Source organism: Sabethes cyaneus, chromosome 3 (assembly GCF_943734655.1).
Source record: "Sabethes cyaneus chromosome 3, idSabCyanKW18_F2, whole genome shotgun sequence".
NCBI lineage: Eukaryota > Metazoa > Arthropoda > Insecta > Diptera > Culicidae > Sabethes > Sabethes cyaneus.
Genome location: NC_071355.1, coordinates 2,787,207 through 2,806,395, shown reverse-complemented (window position 1 = coordinate 2,806,395; position 19,189 = coordinate 2,787,207). Strand labels below are relative to the sequence as shown.

Below are 19,189 nucleotides of genomic sequence, written 5' to 3'. Positions count from 1 at the left end.
AGGGAGCACAAAAGATTGTGGATACTTTCAAGTAACGTTCGGAGAAGTTTTGGGATGAAATGCCTCTGGAAACGTGCGTGCCAGCTGTAATGGTGTTCAACAACGATTGCAACAGATTACGAACAGATAAGAACAGATTACGGAGCACTTGGCAACGCTGATGCTGAGCCGGTTGCATACACACCAGCCATAAAACATATCGATCAGGTTTTGTAATTCGATACAGTCAGCAACTGAACGAACTGCAAGGTAGACTTGAGGAAGGATCCTGAAGGAAGTATCATGCATCATCGACATTGTTGTAATACAGCGAAAATAATAAGGGTCCGACTTTGTTGCCCTGAGGCATGTTTGAGGTACTTCGGAAGTCGCAAGACTCAGTGCTCCCCAGTTTCACAGGAAGACAGCGGTTTTCAAGAAAGGATTTTAACCACCGGACGAAAGCGGCAGAAGCACCGAGATGCTTTATTTTAGCTAGCAGTGTGATGTGTTCAACATGATCGAACGCAGCTTTGATGTTAGTATGCACTGTGTCGACTTGTTGTACTCCACCTTCCATATGTCGTAGACAAAATGAGCTGAACTCCACCAGATTTGTGCTAATCGAGCGACCAGGGAAAAAGTCATGCTGATCAGGTGAGATGTATTGCGCAAAACTTCGGTCCAACGGCCTAAGGATCTCAAATAATATCGAGCCAGCGCAAAAATAGCCGAACAAATAATATTCTCGGTGTGTAAATTTGTGACAGATGACAAAGTGGGTTGTGCGTAATGGTGTAATTGGTTGAACAACACGCTCAACTAGAGATTGAAAGCTGTGAGTTCAACTCTCACCTTTGCATAGTCGATATTTTTGGTTTAACATCAAATTGTCAGTACAATTAATTTTTCGCTAGTCACATGAAGCAAAAAGTAAATGACTTAGGTCGATAACAAGAAAGAAAATTATATGAAACTTTTTTTTTTTTTTCTCTTTATTATCGAGATTTTCAGCCGTGGGCTGGTTCATCTCGTGTATATATATGAAACTGTCGGGCCCCTTGGTGACGAGGGGTCCCCTGTTTCGAAGTATTAAAATTTGGTATGGTCGATTTGGTAACGGGAACTCAATCGATAAAATTAATGTGCTCTAAACTAAATGGGATAAAACCTATTCGGTTCTATGGACTTCTTTATACAAAATTATTTGGCTTTTAAGTTTTGTTTTCACAAAGCCTTGCTTGGTATAGTCTAATAAGTGATAAAAAATGCTAAAAATAGGAGAAACTGAGCCAAATGGGACACTTCCTGATGACAAACAGGAAAGGGGTGGGCACCATTACATACTTCCCGTAAATTTTACATAGGATAACAAATATTGTATTAGCCTACAGGCCGTATCTTAATTGCGTCCGTTTTTTGCTAGTTTTTGCCCCTAGTGCTGCGCTGTTTGGCTGTAATAGACACACTTCACACGGTTGGAAAAACGCGAAAAGGGCAAGCACCAGCAGTGTTGCCAAAAACGACGGTTACCTATGCTTCAATTCGTTCGCTTTTCGCTTTTGAAACGTCGATCGTGTGATACCTAAAGCTGTCCCCGTACTGTCAAATTGCGTGACTATCGAATTAAACGGCTGCCACGATATTTTGCTTCGAAAACTTGCCGGATTTTATTAAATTCTTCATATGGGTCATTCCATGCCAAGTGACCGAGAAAAAGTTCAAACGTGTGATCGACCTTCACGGATTTGAACCAAACTTTGCCAGATTGTTCGTTTTCGGTCAGAAAGTAAAAATCCAAAATTTGGTACGGAACGGACATTCCCTCGATTAATCGGAGCGCCTCCATTTTTAAGGAAAATACCCAATTTTGTCAAAACCTCTTTTTTTCTTTTGCTTATATCTCCGGAAATATTGAGTTTAGAAAAACACTACTTTCACATTTTCAAGGGAAATCATCCAAGGAATTCGAAAAAGATATTATTTCTGAGCACCAGTGCTGCCAAACATTTTTAAACTCAATTTGAAAACTAAATTTACATTTTTCTCTCAATGAAGACAATTTTATCTAAAAAATTTCAACTGCATCGTGTTCCGCAGATTTTTTTACATAAGAATCGCCCCTCATCGCTCCAAGATATTCTTTGCCGATCCCGAGATACAGCATTTTAAAGCAAGCAATTTCCCATTTTTAATGTAAAACTAAGAGTAAAATAACTTTTTTTTAAAGCAGCAATTCTCTACCCAATGTAAAAATACTTATACTTTGGCATATCGGAAAAGCATTTATACAGTATATTATAATAAGGTTTTTCTTAACAGTGTTCCCAACTTTTCAGTTTCCAGCATGATTAGTTACATTAATTAAGGGAATATTAGTCTCCTAGAAACAATAAATGCAACAAACAAGGAAGGTAAGAGCTCGTGTCTATTAGCGAGATGAGAAACAGTTTACAAGGCTATGATCAAACAAATAACGTATATTTTACGCCCTTTGAGGACATATTACTGTCCTCATCTAGCGCTATAAACCAAACGAAAAAATAAAAAGCTGACTGAATACTGTTGAGAAAAACTTTGCTATATATTGTATAAATGCTTTCCCGATATGGCAAAGTAGTTTTACATTACGTAGAGAATTACTGCTTCAAAACAAAGTTATTTTGCTTATAGTTTTACATAAAAAATGGGGAATTGCTTGCTTTAAAATGCTGTATCTCGGGATCGGCAACGAATACCTCGGGGTGATGAGTGGTTCTTATGTAAAAGATCTGCAAAACACGATGAAGTTGGAATTTTTAAAATTAAATTGTCTTCATTGGGAAAAAAAGAAAATTTAGTTTTCAAATTGAGTTTAAAGACATTTGGCCGCACTGGTGCTTAAAAATAATATTTTTTTCGAATTCCGGGGGTAATTTCCTTTAAAAATGTGAAAATAGTGCCTTTCTAAACCCAATACCTCCGGAGATATAAGCAATAAGAGATTTTGACAAAAAAGGGGTATTTTCCTTAAAAATGGAGGTGCTCCCATTAATCGAGGGAATGTCCGATCGGTACCAAATTTTCGATTTCTGCTTTTAGGCCGAAAACGAACAATCTGGCGAAATTTGGTTCAAATTCGTGAAGGTCGATTACACGGGGCTCGGACACTTCGCATGGAATGACCTATATATTTTTACAGAATTTGAAAAAAAGTTGTCTTATATCGAAGCATGATTTTTTCAAAAAAAAATTGTGGTGTCGTGTGTTTACGTTTTTTGAACTATTGTTTGAGCTATAACGTTTTGAGCACATTCGCGTAAATTCCGAAAATCGCGTAAAAATAGTCGCGTAAAAACCGCGTAAAATGCGTCTTCAGTGTATTTATATATGTACATGAGTTACTGCTCAGATATTGAGCCACCCCGCCTGGACTCAGTGGCTGGACTGCCGATATTGTATTCGTTTACCACAATAGATCAAAATAATGGTCGTAGTGGTCAAATCTTCCGACAAATAATTGTATTCGTTCACCTTCTTTCTTTAAAAAATGACCCAACCAGCCGAATACATTTCAGGCGATCTTGAAATTGAGACGCATTTTCAGCTCGGTCCGCCCTGACTGCACTGTTTGTCGTTTTGATTTCAGCAAAAATCTGATACACAGATGCGGAACGAAAGAAAATCAGTCTGTGGAAAGCAGTGGAGGAATCTCCCGGCATCTGCTATCGAAACTCTAAAATGTTTGATTGCTGACAAGGCAACTTTCTCGAAGATTTTTCAACATTTCATGTTTCAGCTCAAATGAGCTTTACCTTGATGGATGCATGGGGCAGTAATTTTCTTTGCCAACAAACGACGACTGGTACGATTTAAGACTTATTGAGTCAGAGTATTGCATGATTTTCCATATGCTAAGCAATTTCCGAACTGTAAATCCATCATCTGTAGTATTATCCAAGCACCGAATTTGTTTGAAAACATAAACATGAAACGTAATATTGTTCGTCCGAATAACATATCTGATTGTCAATAAAGGGGTTTTTTCCTACCCGAATTGATTATGTTGCATACCGAGTTGTTATCCCAACCCCATTCGTCAAGCATACGGACTAAAACCCGCTACTTCCGGTGATTCCCCGAACGAGAACATCCGAAACGCATGCAAGATTCACCCGAGGCGTCATAATACGGCTATCAATTTGGATGGTTCCGACCAACGAAACCGACAGACAATGTTTTATACGCATTTCATCTTTCGAGACAGTACAAGGAAACCAAACCGAAACCACATATGGCGACTGATCAAAGCGTTAAAATATACAACATGGATGGGTAATCAAAGCAACCATAGAACTGATGATGTATGCTGCGAGCGGCGACGGTACAGCGCGGAAGACGTTTCAAGGAAAAACCCCAAAGTTGATGCGTCCCCAACAGCTCTCTCCGCTCGCTTTCTTAAAGTATAGGATGGCAGCCAACCGCCTTTTCGGAATAAATTACCCATTTATTTCGCGCCTTACTCCCATTTTATGCCGCTTATGATAAACATATTTCATTTTTTGTTATGTTTGCTATGTTGATGACCGTTCCAGAGCAGCACGGGGCGAAAAATAAAATTATTATGAGACTCCGTCTTATTATGAGACCGAGGGCTGGGGCGGCCAGCTGGGGGCTCGGGCCTGGGCCTGGGGGTTTGAGTTTTGTGTCAGGCTCAGGGGAGGGGGGGGGGATTGATGATTTGCTGCATTGAAGCTGTTCGCAAATTTGTACAACTTAAGACGCACGTCAAATAAAAGTTGTTTATATTTATAGCCTAAATAATGAGACAGGCATTTGTATATCATCCTTTTGCATCCCAGATCCAGACAGTCAGTAAAGTTAGCCGCAATGGTGCGGACGAACTGAAAATCCTCTCCGTAATTAGGGAGTCTTGAATCATTGTTATGTGAATTTCGCTGTGTAGTTTTTCGGCGTAGGACTACGTTTTACGACAAGGTTTGGTTAGGTAGAGTGTCATTCCAAAAAATCAATTAAAAGTGGTCAGGTGATAAACACTGTTAACTTGGTTTCCGAATCGAGTTTCAATATTTTTAAACCAAACGATCGGAAACTTTTCTACGCGACGACTCAAATAAAGAATACTAGGTATTCATTCTTTAGTGTATATTATTGAATAATAATGATGAAGAATTGTCTAGTTAGAAATCCTCGCTTCGTAATGTTTTACACGCTTATATTTCCCTTTCAATTCCCAATAGATTTCAAAGATGTTTGCGAAAAATCGTTCGAACAGTCAATCCGATAAAGAAAACTTTTCATTCTGAGGTGTGCGCTATTGAAAAATTGAAAATTATAGAGCTTTTTCTAACTAGAAACTCTCGCTTCGGATTTGCGTTGTGACGAGCATCAAAGTGCTAATATTTTACATGCTTATTGCATAATCAATACTCAGTACAATTCAAAGATATTTACTATCAATTAATTGGCAACTTTTTCAACCATCTTTAACAATATACTAGATTATAAATTTTGTAACTAATTTTTCGCATAACACAACACTAACAGTAACACAGACTGAACAAAATTCACGAGTGCCGGAAGACTGAGAAGTTGAATCTGTTCGCTTCAAGAACAGATGATGGTTCGACCAAATTGAAGTTTAGAGAAAATTTGATGTCTACTATCTATAACTAATTTATAGCATAAAATTTTACTCTTTACTGTCGATGATCCCAAGGGTAAAACAAACGATACCACAGTTTTAAACTGTTTTAAGTTATAAGTGGATAGTTTCATTACGACCAGTAGAGCAAAGAAGAATCTTTTATATTTTAAAACACTGTGACGAATTTGGGCTTTCTTCTCGTTTTTAGCCACAAAACGGCTTGAATATTCGGCAATACATTACCGTCATCGGCCACGGCAACCCTATTCAGAGACGCTCATTTGTTTGTTGTTACGGATGGCCAGCTGCAAATGACATAGGATGATTCTACGGGTGTACTGGCACCAGCCCGTCCAGCTCCGAGGAACGATGTCGACGTATGTTCGAATCTCGACTGGGCGGATGCCGCTTCAGAATCAATAGGATCTTTGTACTAGCCCTGTAATTTTTCTGAACTCTAATAACCAGCTGCGAAGTCTGTCGATAAAGGAGGGTCAAGTTCTTAAGGATGTTTATACCAATGCTTTCGTTTTCTTCTATTTTCTTTGATTGCTTTCCTCTGGGTTTCACTCGCAGCAACTGATTGCACTGCAAAGAGGTAGCATACCTTACAATACAATACCTTTCGATTGCCTTTGACCCACCGCCCTGATATTACCTTTAGGATATTTAGCCTTGTTTGACAGCTTCTTTTTGTTTTCACAAAATGGGGCTTGAAAGACAATTTGCTATTAAGCTCAACTCCCAGCACGCGCACGGTATTTTATAGGCCTGTTATAAAGGATGATTGGCTTTGAGATTCCTCGACAGCCGGCTCTGCAATAATGGATCCAATTGATTTTTTCCGGGGCTAATCTAAACCCGGTTCGTGTGGCCCATCTTTAGACGGTTGCCTGGTTTTTCCTGCGAAGAGCTCGGGTGGTCTTTCCAATACTGATTAGTAGCACGTTGTCTGCGTAAGCAAGTATATAGATATTTTTCGGAAGATCCTGGAAAACTTTGTTCCTGATGACCAGGAAAAGTGTTACGGCAAGTATTAACCCTTGAGGCACTCCCGTCTCCTCTGGGTGGATTGCGGTTCTAGCATTACCTACGATGACTTGAAAAGACCGTTCAGTGAGAAAGTTGCGGATGAAAAATAGGATGTTGCCTGAGAGGGCCCAGTCGATCAGCTGTTTAAGTGCTAATGGTGTGTAGGCGTGGTTAAATGCCTTTTCGATATCGATAGATACTAGTTCGGTATGATGGCTGGATTCTTTGGCCTTTTTAAGAATCTCTCCCAGTGCGGGAAGTACGTACCCGTACCGTGTCCAGCTCGGAAGGCATGCTGTCTGTAATCAAGGAGGCAGTTATGTCGTAGATAATGGTTCAAACGGCGGTTCACCATCCGTTTCATGGATTCGCACAAGCAGCTTGTCAACGAAATCGGTCTGTATCCAGCGGGTTCAGCGTTTAAACCGTTACTGCTTGGCGATTGGTACAATCAGACTATGCCGCCAGCTCGACGGGAAAGTAATGAGGGTCCATTCACAGTTTATTAATTTTAGCATACATTCCTTACCAGTTGGTAGATTCTTTAACATGGGGTAACCTACTTCATCATTTCCAGCTGACGTCCCCTTGGCCTTTGATAGGGCAAAGTCGAGCTCAGTCATTGAGAACGGTGCGCTTATTGAGTCATGCGGACCATTTGACGGGATCGAGATTTATGGTGGCCCTTGGATAGAGATGTTTTGCTTACGAATGAAGTCGATAGTATAGTTGTCGATAGCGAAGATGTTAGCAAAGTAATTCGCAAGAATGTCCGCGACTGTTGCGGGATCTCTGGTAATGATTTCGTCCATTTTAATTGTCATTGCTTCAGCCCGCCTTTTTACCATTTAAAGGGTTGATCTTTTTCCACAGCTCGGTCGGGGACTAATCCTCGTGGATTCCATCTAAGAATTCCTCCCACGACGTCATCTTCCAATCACGTATTGCTTGGCGGCATCTGTTCCTCACTTCCATATATCGTTCGGTAGTTTCTACCTTTTTTGGATGATTTTCTGGTAAACGTTTGGCCGCTCTCAACGCTTTTCTTCTTTCCTTGACGATCTTTAGTAGAGTAGAGCTCTTCTTCCTGGTCCTTCGCTTGTCTTTGAGCTTGTCTTTGATGTTGTACAATGGCCAGTCCGCATCTCTGTACAACCAACGCGATCTCCTTGTCGCACTAGTTGGTTTGTCGTTGGTGGTGATGAGAATCGGTGTATGATCGCTCCCCATCATGTCTTCATTCCTCTTCCAATTGAGGTGTTGAATGGCTCTATCACTTGCCAGGGAAAGATCAATTGCCGTTTCAGGGTTGCCGCGTGTGAACGTGAAGGAACCGTCGTTGAGGACTGTAAGATTGGCATCCTCAATAGCTGCTGCGATGATAGAATCTCTATTGTTGGCTTTTGGACAACCCCATATGGGGTGGTGGCCTTTGAAGTCATCCATAATAAGTCTGGGCACAGGGATTTCTTGAAATATTTTCCTGATTTTTCTGCTCAATTCAGGAATCTGATGGCACGGTAAATAAATGCTCACCACTGACAATGGGAAAGGATTTCATATTTTTGTTGCTACTATCGGAAGGTCCGTGTCTAGCGAGATCGGTTCGTGGAGAGCTTCTGTTCGAATACCCAGAGCCGTGGAATGATATATGTTCCTTGACGACTTCTGTATCCATTGGTATTTACCTCCACGTGATCTGTCCATGGTCCCAGGAGGAGCTCTGTGGATTTCTTGGAGTGCGAGAATGATCGGTGGTCTATCTTGTATCATAGGCTCCAAGTCGCACAAGTTGTGAAAGTACCCTTTGATATTCCTTTGTATAGCTAGAATTGGCCGGTCGATGGATGTGTGTGAGCTCGAGTGGAGAGAGTTCTCTATGATTGATGCATGGTGATCCTCAGAAGGTGCATGGTAAGGCCATGCGGTAATACAACTTCGGCGGGCGTTCAATCAGCATAATCAGCAAGTGGTTGGTCGATCAATTCTGTATACTCCGAATCGGATTTTTTCAGAGCTAGTGGGGGATTACCATTGTACATTGTAATGCCAATGCCCCCTTTTGAGTTGAGTGATTAGTTTTTTTTTGTTTTTTTTCTGTTTTTTATGAAAGATTTACCACGTCCACATCCGTTTCATTGTCGGCGATTCCACTTGAAGTGCCATCGCTGGATTCGAATGAGCCATCGCTGATTATCGAATTCAAAAAGTCAAAGTCAACAGTCGCGAATCTTTTAACCTTGTTTTTGTCTCCTTTTCCATCGATTTAGTTACGTTTAGGTGTAGATTGGCTTCTACTTGGACTGCTCCTCTGTCGTTCTTTTTGCTTTTGGATCTGGTTTCGTAATTCGCAGCTCGTACCGATGTCGTGTATGTTTCCTGTTGTTCTGGTTGTTTGGTGGACTGCGGGTTGCGCAGAGAGTTGTGTACTCCTTTCAGCGTATTATTTTCTCTTTCCCTTCTCGCCGCTAACTCCTTTAGGTCACTGACCTGTTTGATCAAATCCTCTATTGTTCCATTGACAGCAACTTTTTCTAGTCTGTCGCTCTTCTTTTCTTCTGGAGCTTTTATTCTTTTGTCCTTTTCATTTAGTTTCTTTGTCAACTCTTCAATTTTTGTAGTCATTTCACCAAGGGCATTTACGTTGCTTGTATTGACCACACTGCCAGTGCACTGGCGTAGTTTATGGTACCGTTCTGAGAGTCGTGCAGTCGACGGGCCGCTGGATAACCTAACCCATGATCAACCCTCAGGCGTTGAATCTCCTTTCCTTTCAGAAAGCTGGGGCAATTTCTGCTGCTAATACTCTGTTCCTTACTGTTGCAACGTTGGCAGAAAGAAGGATTTGGACATGGTAGGTTTTCGGCCAACGTGGGATTACCACCACAGTTTCCGCAAATTGCCGCAGTTACCTGACGTCTAACACGTGTGTGTCCAAACGTCCAACAACGATAGCAAAGCATTGGAGATGAATAATAAGGTCCACCGGCCTCCATTCGCAAAACCGTCAGTTCCCCATATTCGCCGTTAGAGTCCATCCAAGCAGGAATCGTTCTACTGGCTCAAGTTCCTTTAACCGTTCCACCTTTGAACCGAGGGCCGCTCCCATCCGGGTTTGGATCAGGTTCGTCCATGTCAAAGAGAACCGGCCTTTAGGCCGCTAAAGCTTGACGTACAGTCCTGATTCCACTTGTGTAGCACGCGGAATTTTAATCGAAATAAACGAAGAGACCGGCGAACACGCAAAATTTCCGATAAATGCGATAACGAGACCGGCGGTGACGATATGAGAACCGAAGTTGCAAAAACCACGTGCTTCTGAAAAAAGCAAATCTGTAGCTGTTCATACGCGAGAATAACAGCCGAGGTCTATTGGACAACAGCCGATGCTGTAACAAAAGCGCCCGAGAGATTAACCGTAGGCTAGCGGAGCTCACTAAAGCGAACCGTATCCTCCGACTGTTCAAACCAAACTGATCATTATATCATTGTACTACTACTTACTTCGATATCACGTCTGGAGTCCCACAAGGCAGCCACCTTAGGCCTCTTATGTTCCTGATCTACCTCAACGGTCTTAATTTTGTTCTAAAATGTCAGAGACTATCTTATGCTGATGATTTTAAATTATTCGAAATCGTGGGAGATTCTGAAGATGCTTTATTCCTGCAAACTCAGATAGAAGACTTCGCTAACTGGTGCGAGTTGAACAGAATGACCCTAAATCCCAGTAAGTGCTCTGTTATCTCTTTCACTAGGAGACGATGATCAGTTTGCTTCGATTACAACTGCTCTGGAACTATACTTAACCGTGAGTCACAAATCAAAGATCTGGGAGTCCTTTTAGACTCCAAGCTCGACTTTAAAAGTCATATCAACTACATAACTGCAAAGGCATCTAAAACTCTTGGGTTTGTGCTTTGAGATTGTACTGTGCCCTGGTCGGCTCGATACTAGAATACGCCACGGTTGTCTGGGCACCGCACTACCAAATCGACATACAACTCATCGAATCAATACAACATAAATTTGTTTCCTTTGCCCTACGCCACTTACCGTGGAGAGATCCTATGAATTTCCCAAGTTACTCGGATTGTTGTAAGCTGCTAGAATTAGCTTCTTTAACTCTTCGTCGTGATGTCGTCAGATTAACGTTTATGACAGATATTCTTCAATCACATATTGACTGTCCCAGTTTGTTACATTGTCTCAATTTCGATATACGTCAACATAATTTCCGTTACTATCCATTTTCTCGCCTCCCCGCAGCAAGAATAAATTATGCGTATAATGAGCCAGTTACTAGTATGTGTCGTTTGTTTGATCATTATTCAGATGTCTTCGATATTAATTTGTCACATGTAGTCATTAAGAAATCATTTGTACGTGCACTTTCTTTATAAATAATAACTTATATTAAGTTGTGTAGAGAAACTGTTAGTCTTAGTTTCATATATGTATCATTTGAATTTTTGTAACTTTTTAATACAAATATGAGGAGGTTAGTAGTTTTCGAGTCTATAAGGAACATACCGACAGACAGATAGACAGAAATCCATTTTTATAGGAATAGATATTCGACACAGAACATAGCCATGAGTATAAACGTCCTAAAGAACGTAACCCTTCTTTATTGACAGACTTCGCAGCCGGTTATTTGAGTACAGGACAATTACGGAGCTAGTGTTTAGTGTAATTTATGACCCAAACAGTAATAGATCCCTGAGAAAGGATGAGTCATTGGTTTTGTGCACCGAACTATTGGCGAGTCAGTGGGTATGAACTGTCACTGTAAACCACGCTTGATTGAATAAAATAGGGGAAGTATTTATTTGCGATAAAATTGCAAACTCCTCATAAACTCGGACATGCCTACTTGATTTAAATGGTACTATTTGCATTTCCTGCATCAAAAATAAGAAGAAGTAGAAAACAAAAACAGTCAATCTGGCTTCTCTCAGACAGAACCTATAAAATGTAATGTTTAGTGGTTTGAGTTACAAAATCTTCTTACGGTTAGCAGATTAGTTGAACCAATATTATTTTTGGTGATTGTTTACTGAAACTAATGCAGTATATTGGTATGCGAAAGAAGGGAGCGGAAGGGTGTAATTGGGTGCCATAAACTAACTGCCATAAATATACTATGACGACCTTTTCGTTACTAACTAATGTTTCGATAACTAATGTGCACTTGTTTGCTGGTTATTGGTGGATAACTGGTATTGCTTATAAATATTAAATAATAACCGAAAAATTATGAACTCTATTGAATGGATTAAATAACAAAAGACAGTCCTACGTCAGCTTCTCGTACATCCCTTCGTTTTTACTTAGACGTAAGGTTCATACAGCGTTTGATTAGTGTTGTGCTGCAGTATTATTTGGAAGGAAAAAATTCGCTACACCAGACAAAGTTTGTCATTCGAGACACGTGCCAGTCGAAGCAAGCGGCGATAAAAACGTATAATCGAGACTGTCACCGTCTGAGGAGAAAAAAACAGCTACTCCGATTATTTTTAATTGAAGCATATTCTAGTACTGCAGTCGATTCAAACATACACCCACACCCGCACATACACACATAGAAAGAAGGGAAGAGAAAACAGAAAACAGCAAAATCCGACTTACTTCTTAATGTCCGGTTTCATTTCCCACGTCTGGTAGGGCAAATTGCTGTACCGATTGGCTGCGAAGCCGAACGCACCGAGCCGCCCGATCCGGAACTGGATGGTGAGTTTGTCCTCATTGAATTTCACATCATGGATGTCCCGCGTTGTCCACTTGCCCATGTACTCCTTTTCCCGGTCCACCATGACGTAGTTGCCCACCTCCAGGATATCGCCGTAGTCTACCTGTTCGTCATCCGAATCGAATTTGCTCTTCTGTGCCTTCCGATTGCGTTCCCGCTCCCGGGCGGCCCGCTCCTCCGAGCGCAGTATCTGCATGCTCGTTCTGCCGTGATCGGCTTTGCCGACCGTTGCCACAATCTCCTCCAGTTTGTAATCAAATTTGGGCGTTTTCATGTCAATCAAATCGTCCAAATCTTTCATGAATTTCGAAAACAGGTACTGCTTCTTTCGGCTGCTTCCGAGAAAGATATTCTTGGCGTTGGCCACCCCGCTGCCGACACCCTCGTTGTCCGACTCCTCGTAATCGCCCTGATCGTCGCTGTCCTCCTCCGGCACTGACGGGTAGCATTGTTTATTCTTACGGTTGAAAATTTTCAATATCTTGTTTCCGCACCCCGGCGGAAACAGATAGGAAGGAATCTTTGTCTCGTAAATTATGTTCGTGATAGCCATGCCAGATGGCACTTTGGAGACTTTTTTCTTTTTCTCACGTGACCGCTTGCCGCTGCTGCTACCGCTCAGCATCCGCTGGCTCCGTTTGCTGTCGTCCTGGGGGACAATTTTCACCGTATAGTTATCCGGCAGTTTCGGAACAACAAAATCGGCAACAATCGCACTGAGGGCCACGTGCGACGGAATGTCGAGAATGTTGAAATCCTCGATGTACTTGGTCCGCCGGTCTCGGGAGGCCTTCGCTTTGCGCTCCCGGGCCGCCAGTACCATCTGTTTGTGCCTCTCCAGGTAGCGCGCGAAGCCCGGTTCCGACTCGAGTGTTTCCTCGCGCAGTTCCCAGCGGCACACAATCGGTGGCTCGAACCAGAACACATTCTCCGGCAGTTCCAGCGTAATCAGAGCCAGCTTGTCGAGGTTCTCCTCCATCTGTTTGATCTCGGCTTCGATTTCCTCCGGCAGGCGGCGCACCCCGGGCTGGGGTGTCGGCGGAGGCCGATAGGGTTGATAGAATTTCCTTCTCGTCAGTTGTCCCGGCTGGGGCACTACAAATACATACACACATGCGGGGGAATCGAAATAACGATTGTTAGTATGCTCCCTGCTGGTAGGTACGTACGTGCATGTGATGGGAATTTAAGAACAGAGTCACACAAAAAATAACATTTGATTTGGTTTACATATGCTAATCAATCTTCTTTGTTGCATACAGATGATCCGGGGAAAAAAGCGGAAAGCAACGTAACACAAAATCACCGGAAAAAAGAAGCAAACCGATTTGCCCAGCAACTGTGCAACTGTGATTTCTCCCCCTATCCCTAATCCCAATGGACCCGGCACCCGGCTCGGCCCGGCACGGAAGGAAACCAATTCGGATGTTCACTTACCGGTTCGCAGCAGCGATTTCTTTCCGATTTTCACGTCCTGCATCGGCTGCTCCAGATAATCGATGCAATAGACACCGGCAATTATGCGATGGCTGCGCATGTTGACGTCGTGCTCGAACAGGCTCAGTGCCTTGGCGCCCTTTTTGGCCCGTTCCTTCTTCATCAGTTCGTCCGCGTGCTCGGTGTAGATTTTATCGATATCGATGAACTGGTGCGAACGTTCGTCATCCTCCGAATCGTCCGGGCGCTTCTCACGGGGCTCTTCGTAGACGGCCTTCAGTATTTCCTTCCGCTTTTTCCACTCAATACGGCTAATAATCCGCAAATCTACGATGTCGGTCGTCGTCAGCCGGAGGAACCGAGAGGGGGAAAAACCAAAACATAAGAAAGACGTAACAGTTAGCAGTTATATCCTAGGCTGCCAAGGCGGTGATTTACCGGCACGATGATCCTGGCGGTACGGCATATCATAAGTCGGACAATAGTCGCTGAAATGGTCATAACTTAACCATAAACCCCTTATTGCTGAGTGATGGCACTTTACGGCTGCCGGCAGCACCAGATGGAATCCCAGCAGCGGAAAGTCGATATCGGTGTGCTTGCTATCCTCTTTGGCTTTTTCCTTCGGATTGCTAGGGAGAGCGATAAACCATTAGTGTATTGTTCACAGCGGCAAGCTCTTTACGACCGAAACGGAGCCCCGCCCGGTAGGGGCCGGGGGGAAATATATATACTTACAGCTGAGGTGTGGGCATATCCCGGAGACCGTAAAGTTGCATCTTGAAAATGTCCGATTCGTACTTGTACGTCACCTCCAGCAGTCCGGTCAGTGTCATGTCCCGGTTGATGTTGCACAGAATTTTGTACGCGAATTCGTCGATGTAGTGGAACAGCACCCGCCGGAATTCGGTTTTCATCTGTGAAATATATATGATACAAACAAGGAATGATGGATCATCGTGCGCCTCCATTGTCCGCACGGTCGGTGTGTGGTGGGGACGCATGGCTATCACGCAATCAGAGAATTGTAATTGCGGACGGCTCGAAAGGTCGTATAATTTGTCTTGCAACATTGACCGTCAAAAGAAAGGAAAAAGCACCGATTTCAAACGTTCGTTAACCTATCAAAGCTCGTCAGGCTAAATGGTTCTACGGCGACGACGTGACATGAGTTAAATCGAAAGGCATGGCATGCTTGTTTGTTGTTGTTTTGCTGTTTGGGGTGTTTTTATTGGGGATCAATGCGGCTTTCATGGGTCAAAGTTCTGTCATTTCGACGGTCGATAGATTTACGTCTGCGGCATTAGCAGAATAATCTTTCATTTGCTTCGGACGTACGAAGGGTGAACCGAAAATAATAACAGTCGTTGTCTTTTGTTTGGGTAAATAGGGTCGAGCTTCGGTTCCCCGAAGTCTGTCCCCGAAGGTAATAAAATTTTGCTGGTCAAACATTTTTCAAACGACGCAAACCAATTCGGTGGAAATTTGAAATCGATCGTTTTATTAGTTTATTAGTTTAGTCACACTTTCTGGCGCACTGGTGCGTTCAAAATTACTCACGTTAAAGCGATTAAATCGATTTTAAACAACCGCTTTAGATTCACGTTTCATAAGTTAGTTGAGAAAGGAAAAGTGATTTTTCCAGTCCCTACCTAACGCCTCCGCAAAACTAAACCCTTTGAAAAATAATTGGAAATTGCTTCCCAACTTCCTGCAGCACTCGTACTGAACCATTTAGTGAAGCACCTGCCTGGAAGCACTCGAAGTTAATTATAGATTAGCTGAGCACGAAAAAGGGCACCCTGACACTATAAGCGAGGTTTATCCCGCTAATCATGCAAAGCAGTGTCTATATTTAATCCCCTAGCCTAGGTAGGTATCCGGAGTATCACTTAACCTTCATTTGCAAAGCTTCTTCCGGGAAAAAACAAAAAGAATTCAAGAGCTGACCGTGCTGCATGCCCTTGCTTGCTTTTTTTCTTCAGAATCACTGATTAAATACCGAATGGGCCGTATGAATTAAATGGTTTACCTTGGACGTTTCCCACAAGGCTTATCACGGGAACAGCAAGACAAACACTTTTATTCATTCGACGTTTTGTTTGGTGCTCAATTTGAAGAACTGTCTCGCTTGACCTGGATGATTTTTTTGTTTGTTTTAATTCTACATTTATGATATGGCTTTAACCTTGTTGTTGCCAGAGTATACTGATGTGCACATTGAAGCATTCCAGCTAATCGACTCAATGCAAATAGAAGGTTAAATTGTAGACCTACTTGTTTTAAATAACATATTTGAATGATTTTGTCAGTATACTGCAAGTAAAACAACAGGCTTTGTTAAGAAAATTGTTAAAGTAACTTCAATATCCAAAAGTAAACTGAGATTCTACCCAACTAGTTCGTAAAGTTGAGGAAAACTAAAGCTTAAATATGCGGTAACTTTGCAACGAAAGGTCCTAAAGATTTGCTGTCTTCTGCAGAAATGTATGCTGTGAGTGCTTCGAAAATTGTCTAAAACACTGTATTCTTGTAAAATGCATCTAGTCAATGTTATGTGAGGGAAACTGAGTGTTGAAGAACTTTTAAAGAAAATGGTTCATAACTCTGCATCCGACGGGGTCCACAATTTTGTTTCCCCTTGTATTATTAAAAAAGTTCCATGATTTCGAGCATTTAAATGCACAGAACCGATATCTTCGTCGCTCTTGTTTCAGAGACTTCTCGTTTCGTTCGATCAGTGTCCGGATAGCAACCGCCGTAGAGTTACCTTGCCGGAATCCAAACTCCGTATACATACATCAGCCTTTTATTCAACAGACATATCGACTTTAGACATATCGGTTTATATTAAGCTGGACCCTTCTGACTATCCGGAACTCGTTCAGAGACCGCCTGCCAGGTCCCGTTAGATATTCCATCCAGACCGGGCGATATCTTAACGTTGTGCCTGCTGCCACTAGTCCTTCGTTGGAAATTTGCAGACCGCCAGCGTTGTCCCTCCCTTCTGCACCGTACAGTGTGTTGATGGAGAAAAACTCCCTCCACGATAGGCTTCAGCTTTTCAGGGCACAACTTCATGTTTCTAGCAGATCCTTTAATCTTCGCCATGACTGTGCGGTACGTATCAACCCAGAAATTGGGTCGACAGCCTATTATCGGTCAGTTTTAAATGACAGTTTTTTGGTAGCGTGTAAATTTAGTTGGTAAGTGTAATTCGTAAGAAGAATTCGTAATTTAGTTTTGTCTGTAGTCGGAGTACATTTATGGTAAAGAATCCTGGCAACGATAACATTATCATCAAGGAATTGATCCCGAGAGTGCTATGATCTACGGGAATTATGGGTCATCACGGTTATCTCTACAGGTACGTTTGTCCCTGGATCATTCGCCGCTCGTCAATGGACCCCAACGTGTGACGTCCAGCGCAGCATCAAAGAGATAGAGAAATAAAAGTTTTGCTTGCATGTAAAATCCCTCCTTTAACGATATAACTAAAAGAGCCAGTATTCCTTTCAGTTAAGTTCTTTAACGCCTTCTGATGGTTCCGCTTCGTTTCGGGTTGCATGAGTCCTTCAAAGATCGGTAGCCAACCCTGAGATAAATAAAATTGAGCCAGTTGGTTTGAGTGTAAGAAGCGTTAGAAGAAGTTGGTCGGCAAAGCTTCTAATAACAATGTTGTTTTTGCTCTGCTCTGGCTTCCATTTCTATGCAGTCCTAGCCGCTGTGGGCTACTACAGTCTTCACGATTTGCTACAGTTCTGGTTCTCTGAAGCGGTCACCTGATTCTGAGATCAGTAACGAGAAGTTTCCCGCGAAGGTGACGTAACAAACTGTATCAACATTTTATCAGTTCACTAGAATTTATAGTAGTTCAGTTATTAGTATTTGTAGTTGTAATTGTTATATCGTTTGTTTCATTGCGACTGTCTATACCGACTGCTTTGTCTGTTCCATCTGTCCCATTTGCCCCATTTCTTCGTCTACTCCTTCTGCTACATTTATATCAGCTGTCCCGTCTGCCGCGGCTATCGTGAATCTCCCGCCTATCTGACACGTCGGTTCAATCTGTCGCGTCTATCCCGTCCGTTACATCTGTCGTATCTTTCCCTCTGCTCCGACTGTTCCATCTGTTCTCTCTGCTCAATTTGTCTCAACTGTGCCGTTTGTCTGATCTGTCCCGTTTGGCTCGTCTGCCCGTTTGTCTCGTTCGTTCCGTTTGTCTAATCTGTCCCCAGTAAACAATTTGGTTTGTACATTTCGGTCGCAACTGAGCGATACGAAATCATATCCGCACGAAAAAGTTTTATTTCACACCACATAAGAACATATAAGTACCAAAGTGGAGGCAATATACGTGCAAAAATTTTGATAATTCTATCTTGCATTCTATACAACAATTTTTGGAACACGCAACTTAATAATGCTCAATATACGATTAAGATATAACTAAATGTTACAGTCATCTATACTGCTTTACAATTCACAGCAATAAGTTGTATATGACGACACGCACGACCGCAAAACAACTTATTGTACACTTCGTCTTGACATACTCTAATCATTATGCAATTCCAATGTAAAATTGACATGCATACGACTTAATGTGCACTTTCTATTACGATCTTGTGTTATCTGGGTCTTATTTATCTCGTCTATCCTGTTCATCTTTTATGTCCCGTTGTTTGTCTCGTCTGCCCCGTTCGTCTCGTTTATCCCGTTTGTCTGGTTTGTCCCGTTTGTCTCGTTTGTCACTATATCTCGTCTATCCTCCCAAGTAGCACGCGTTGTCACAATTGAGTCGCAGCGGCTGATATGCGACAAATTTAAATGTAAAACTTCGGTTACAGTAACCTAAAATATAACAGTTGTGTAACCGAAATAGCGCAACTTATGTAACTAAATATGGTTACATTAACAGTTACTCAATAACCAATATGTAACATGTATAGTTACAAAATGGTTACTATTGAAGTTACACATAAACTGTAAATTGACTTTCAATTGGTGGCAAATTAGTTATCTTGAAACTTTTATTGCATAACGAAAACAATGCAGCAGGTTTTTTATTCCAATCTATGGCTGTCAACGTCAAGCAGTAAATTTAACTGTTGAATATAGAAGACTGTATAAATTTCGCTTGTTATTTCAACACAAATTTTAATGCAGTTTCAAATTTATGGTGAAATGCATGATTCTAGCTTTGAAAAATTCACGCGCTCCTATTTAATTTAGCTTTTCGTAACTTACCTCTTTGAAAAATAGATTTTTTGTAAAACAAATATGTACAAATATAAAAATTTTAATTTTAATTTACTGATTTTTTAAATTTATTCTTAGCA

The 19,189-nt window shown here is 41.9% G+C and overlaps 1 protein-coding gene across 1 annotated transcript in view; it reads right to left on the bottom strand.

Moving 5' to 3' along the window:
* Window positions 1-19,189, bottom strand: part of LOC128744030 (dynein axonemal intermediate chain 7) — a 100,295-nt gene that overhangs the window by 35,485 nt on the left and 45,621 nt on the right. Inside the window, exons 4-7 of the mRNA XM_053840771.1 lie at window positions 14,586-14,764; window positions 14,286-14,479; window positions 13,848-14,174; window positions 12,290-13,505 (exon numbers count right to left, since the gene is read on the bottom strand). Coding sequence (XP_053696746.1) covers window positions 12,290-13,505; window positions 13,848-14,174; window positions 14,286-14,479; window positions 14,586-14,764 — 1,916 coding nt within the window. The remainder of the gene's footprint in view (window positions 1-12,289; window positions 13,506-13,847; window positions 14,175-14,285; window positions 14,480-14,585; window positions 14,765-19,189) is intronic.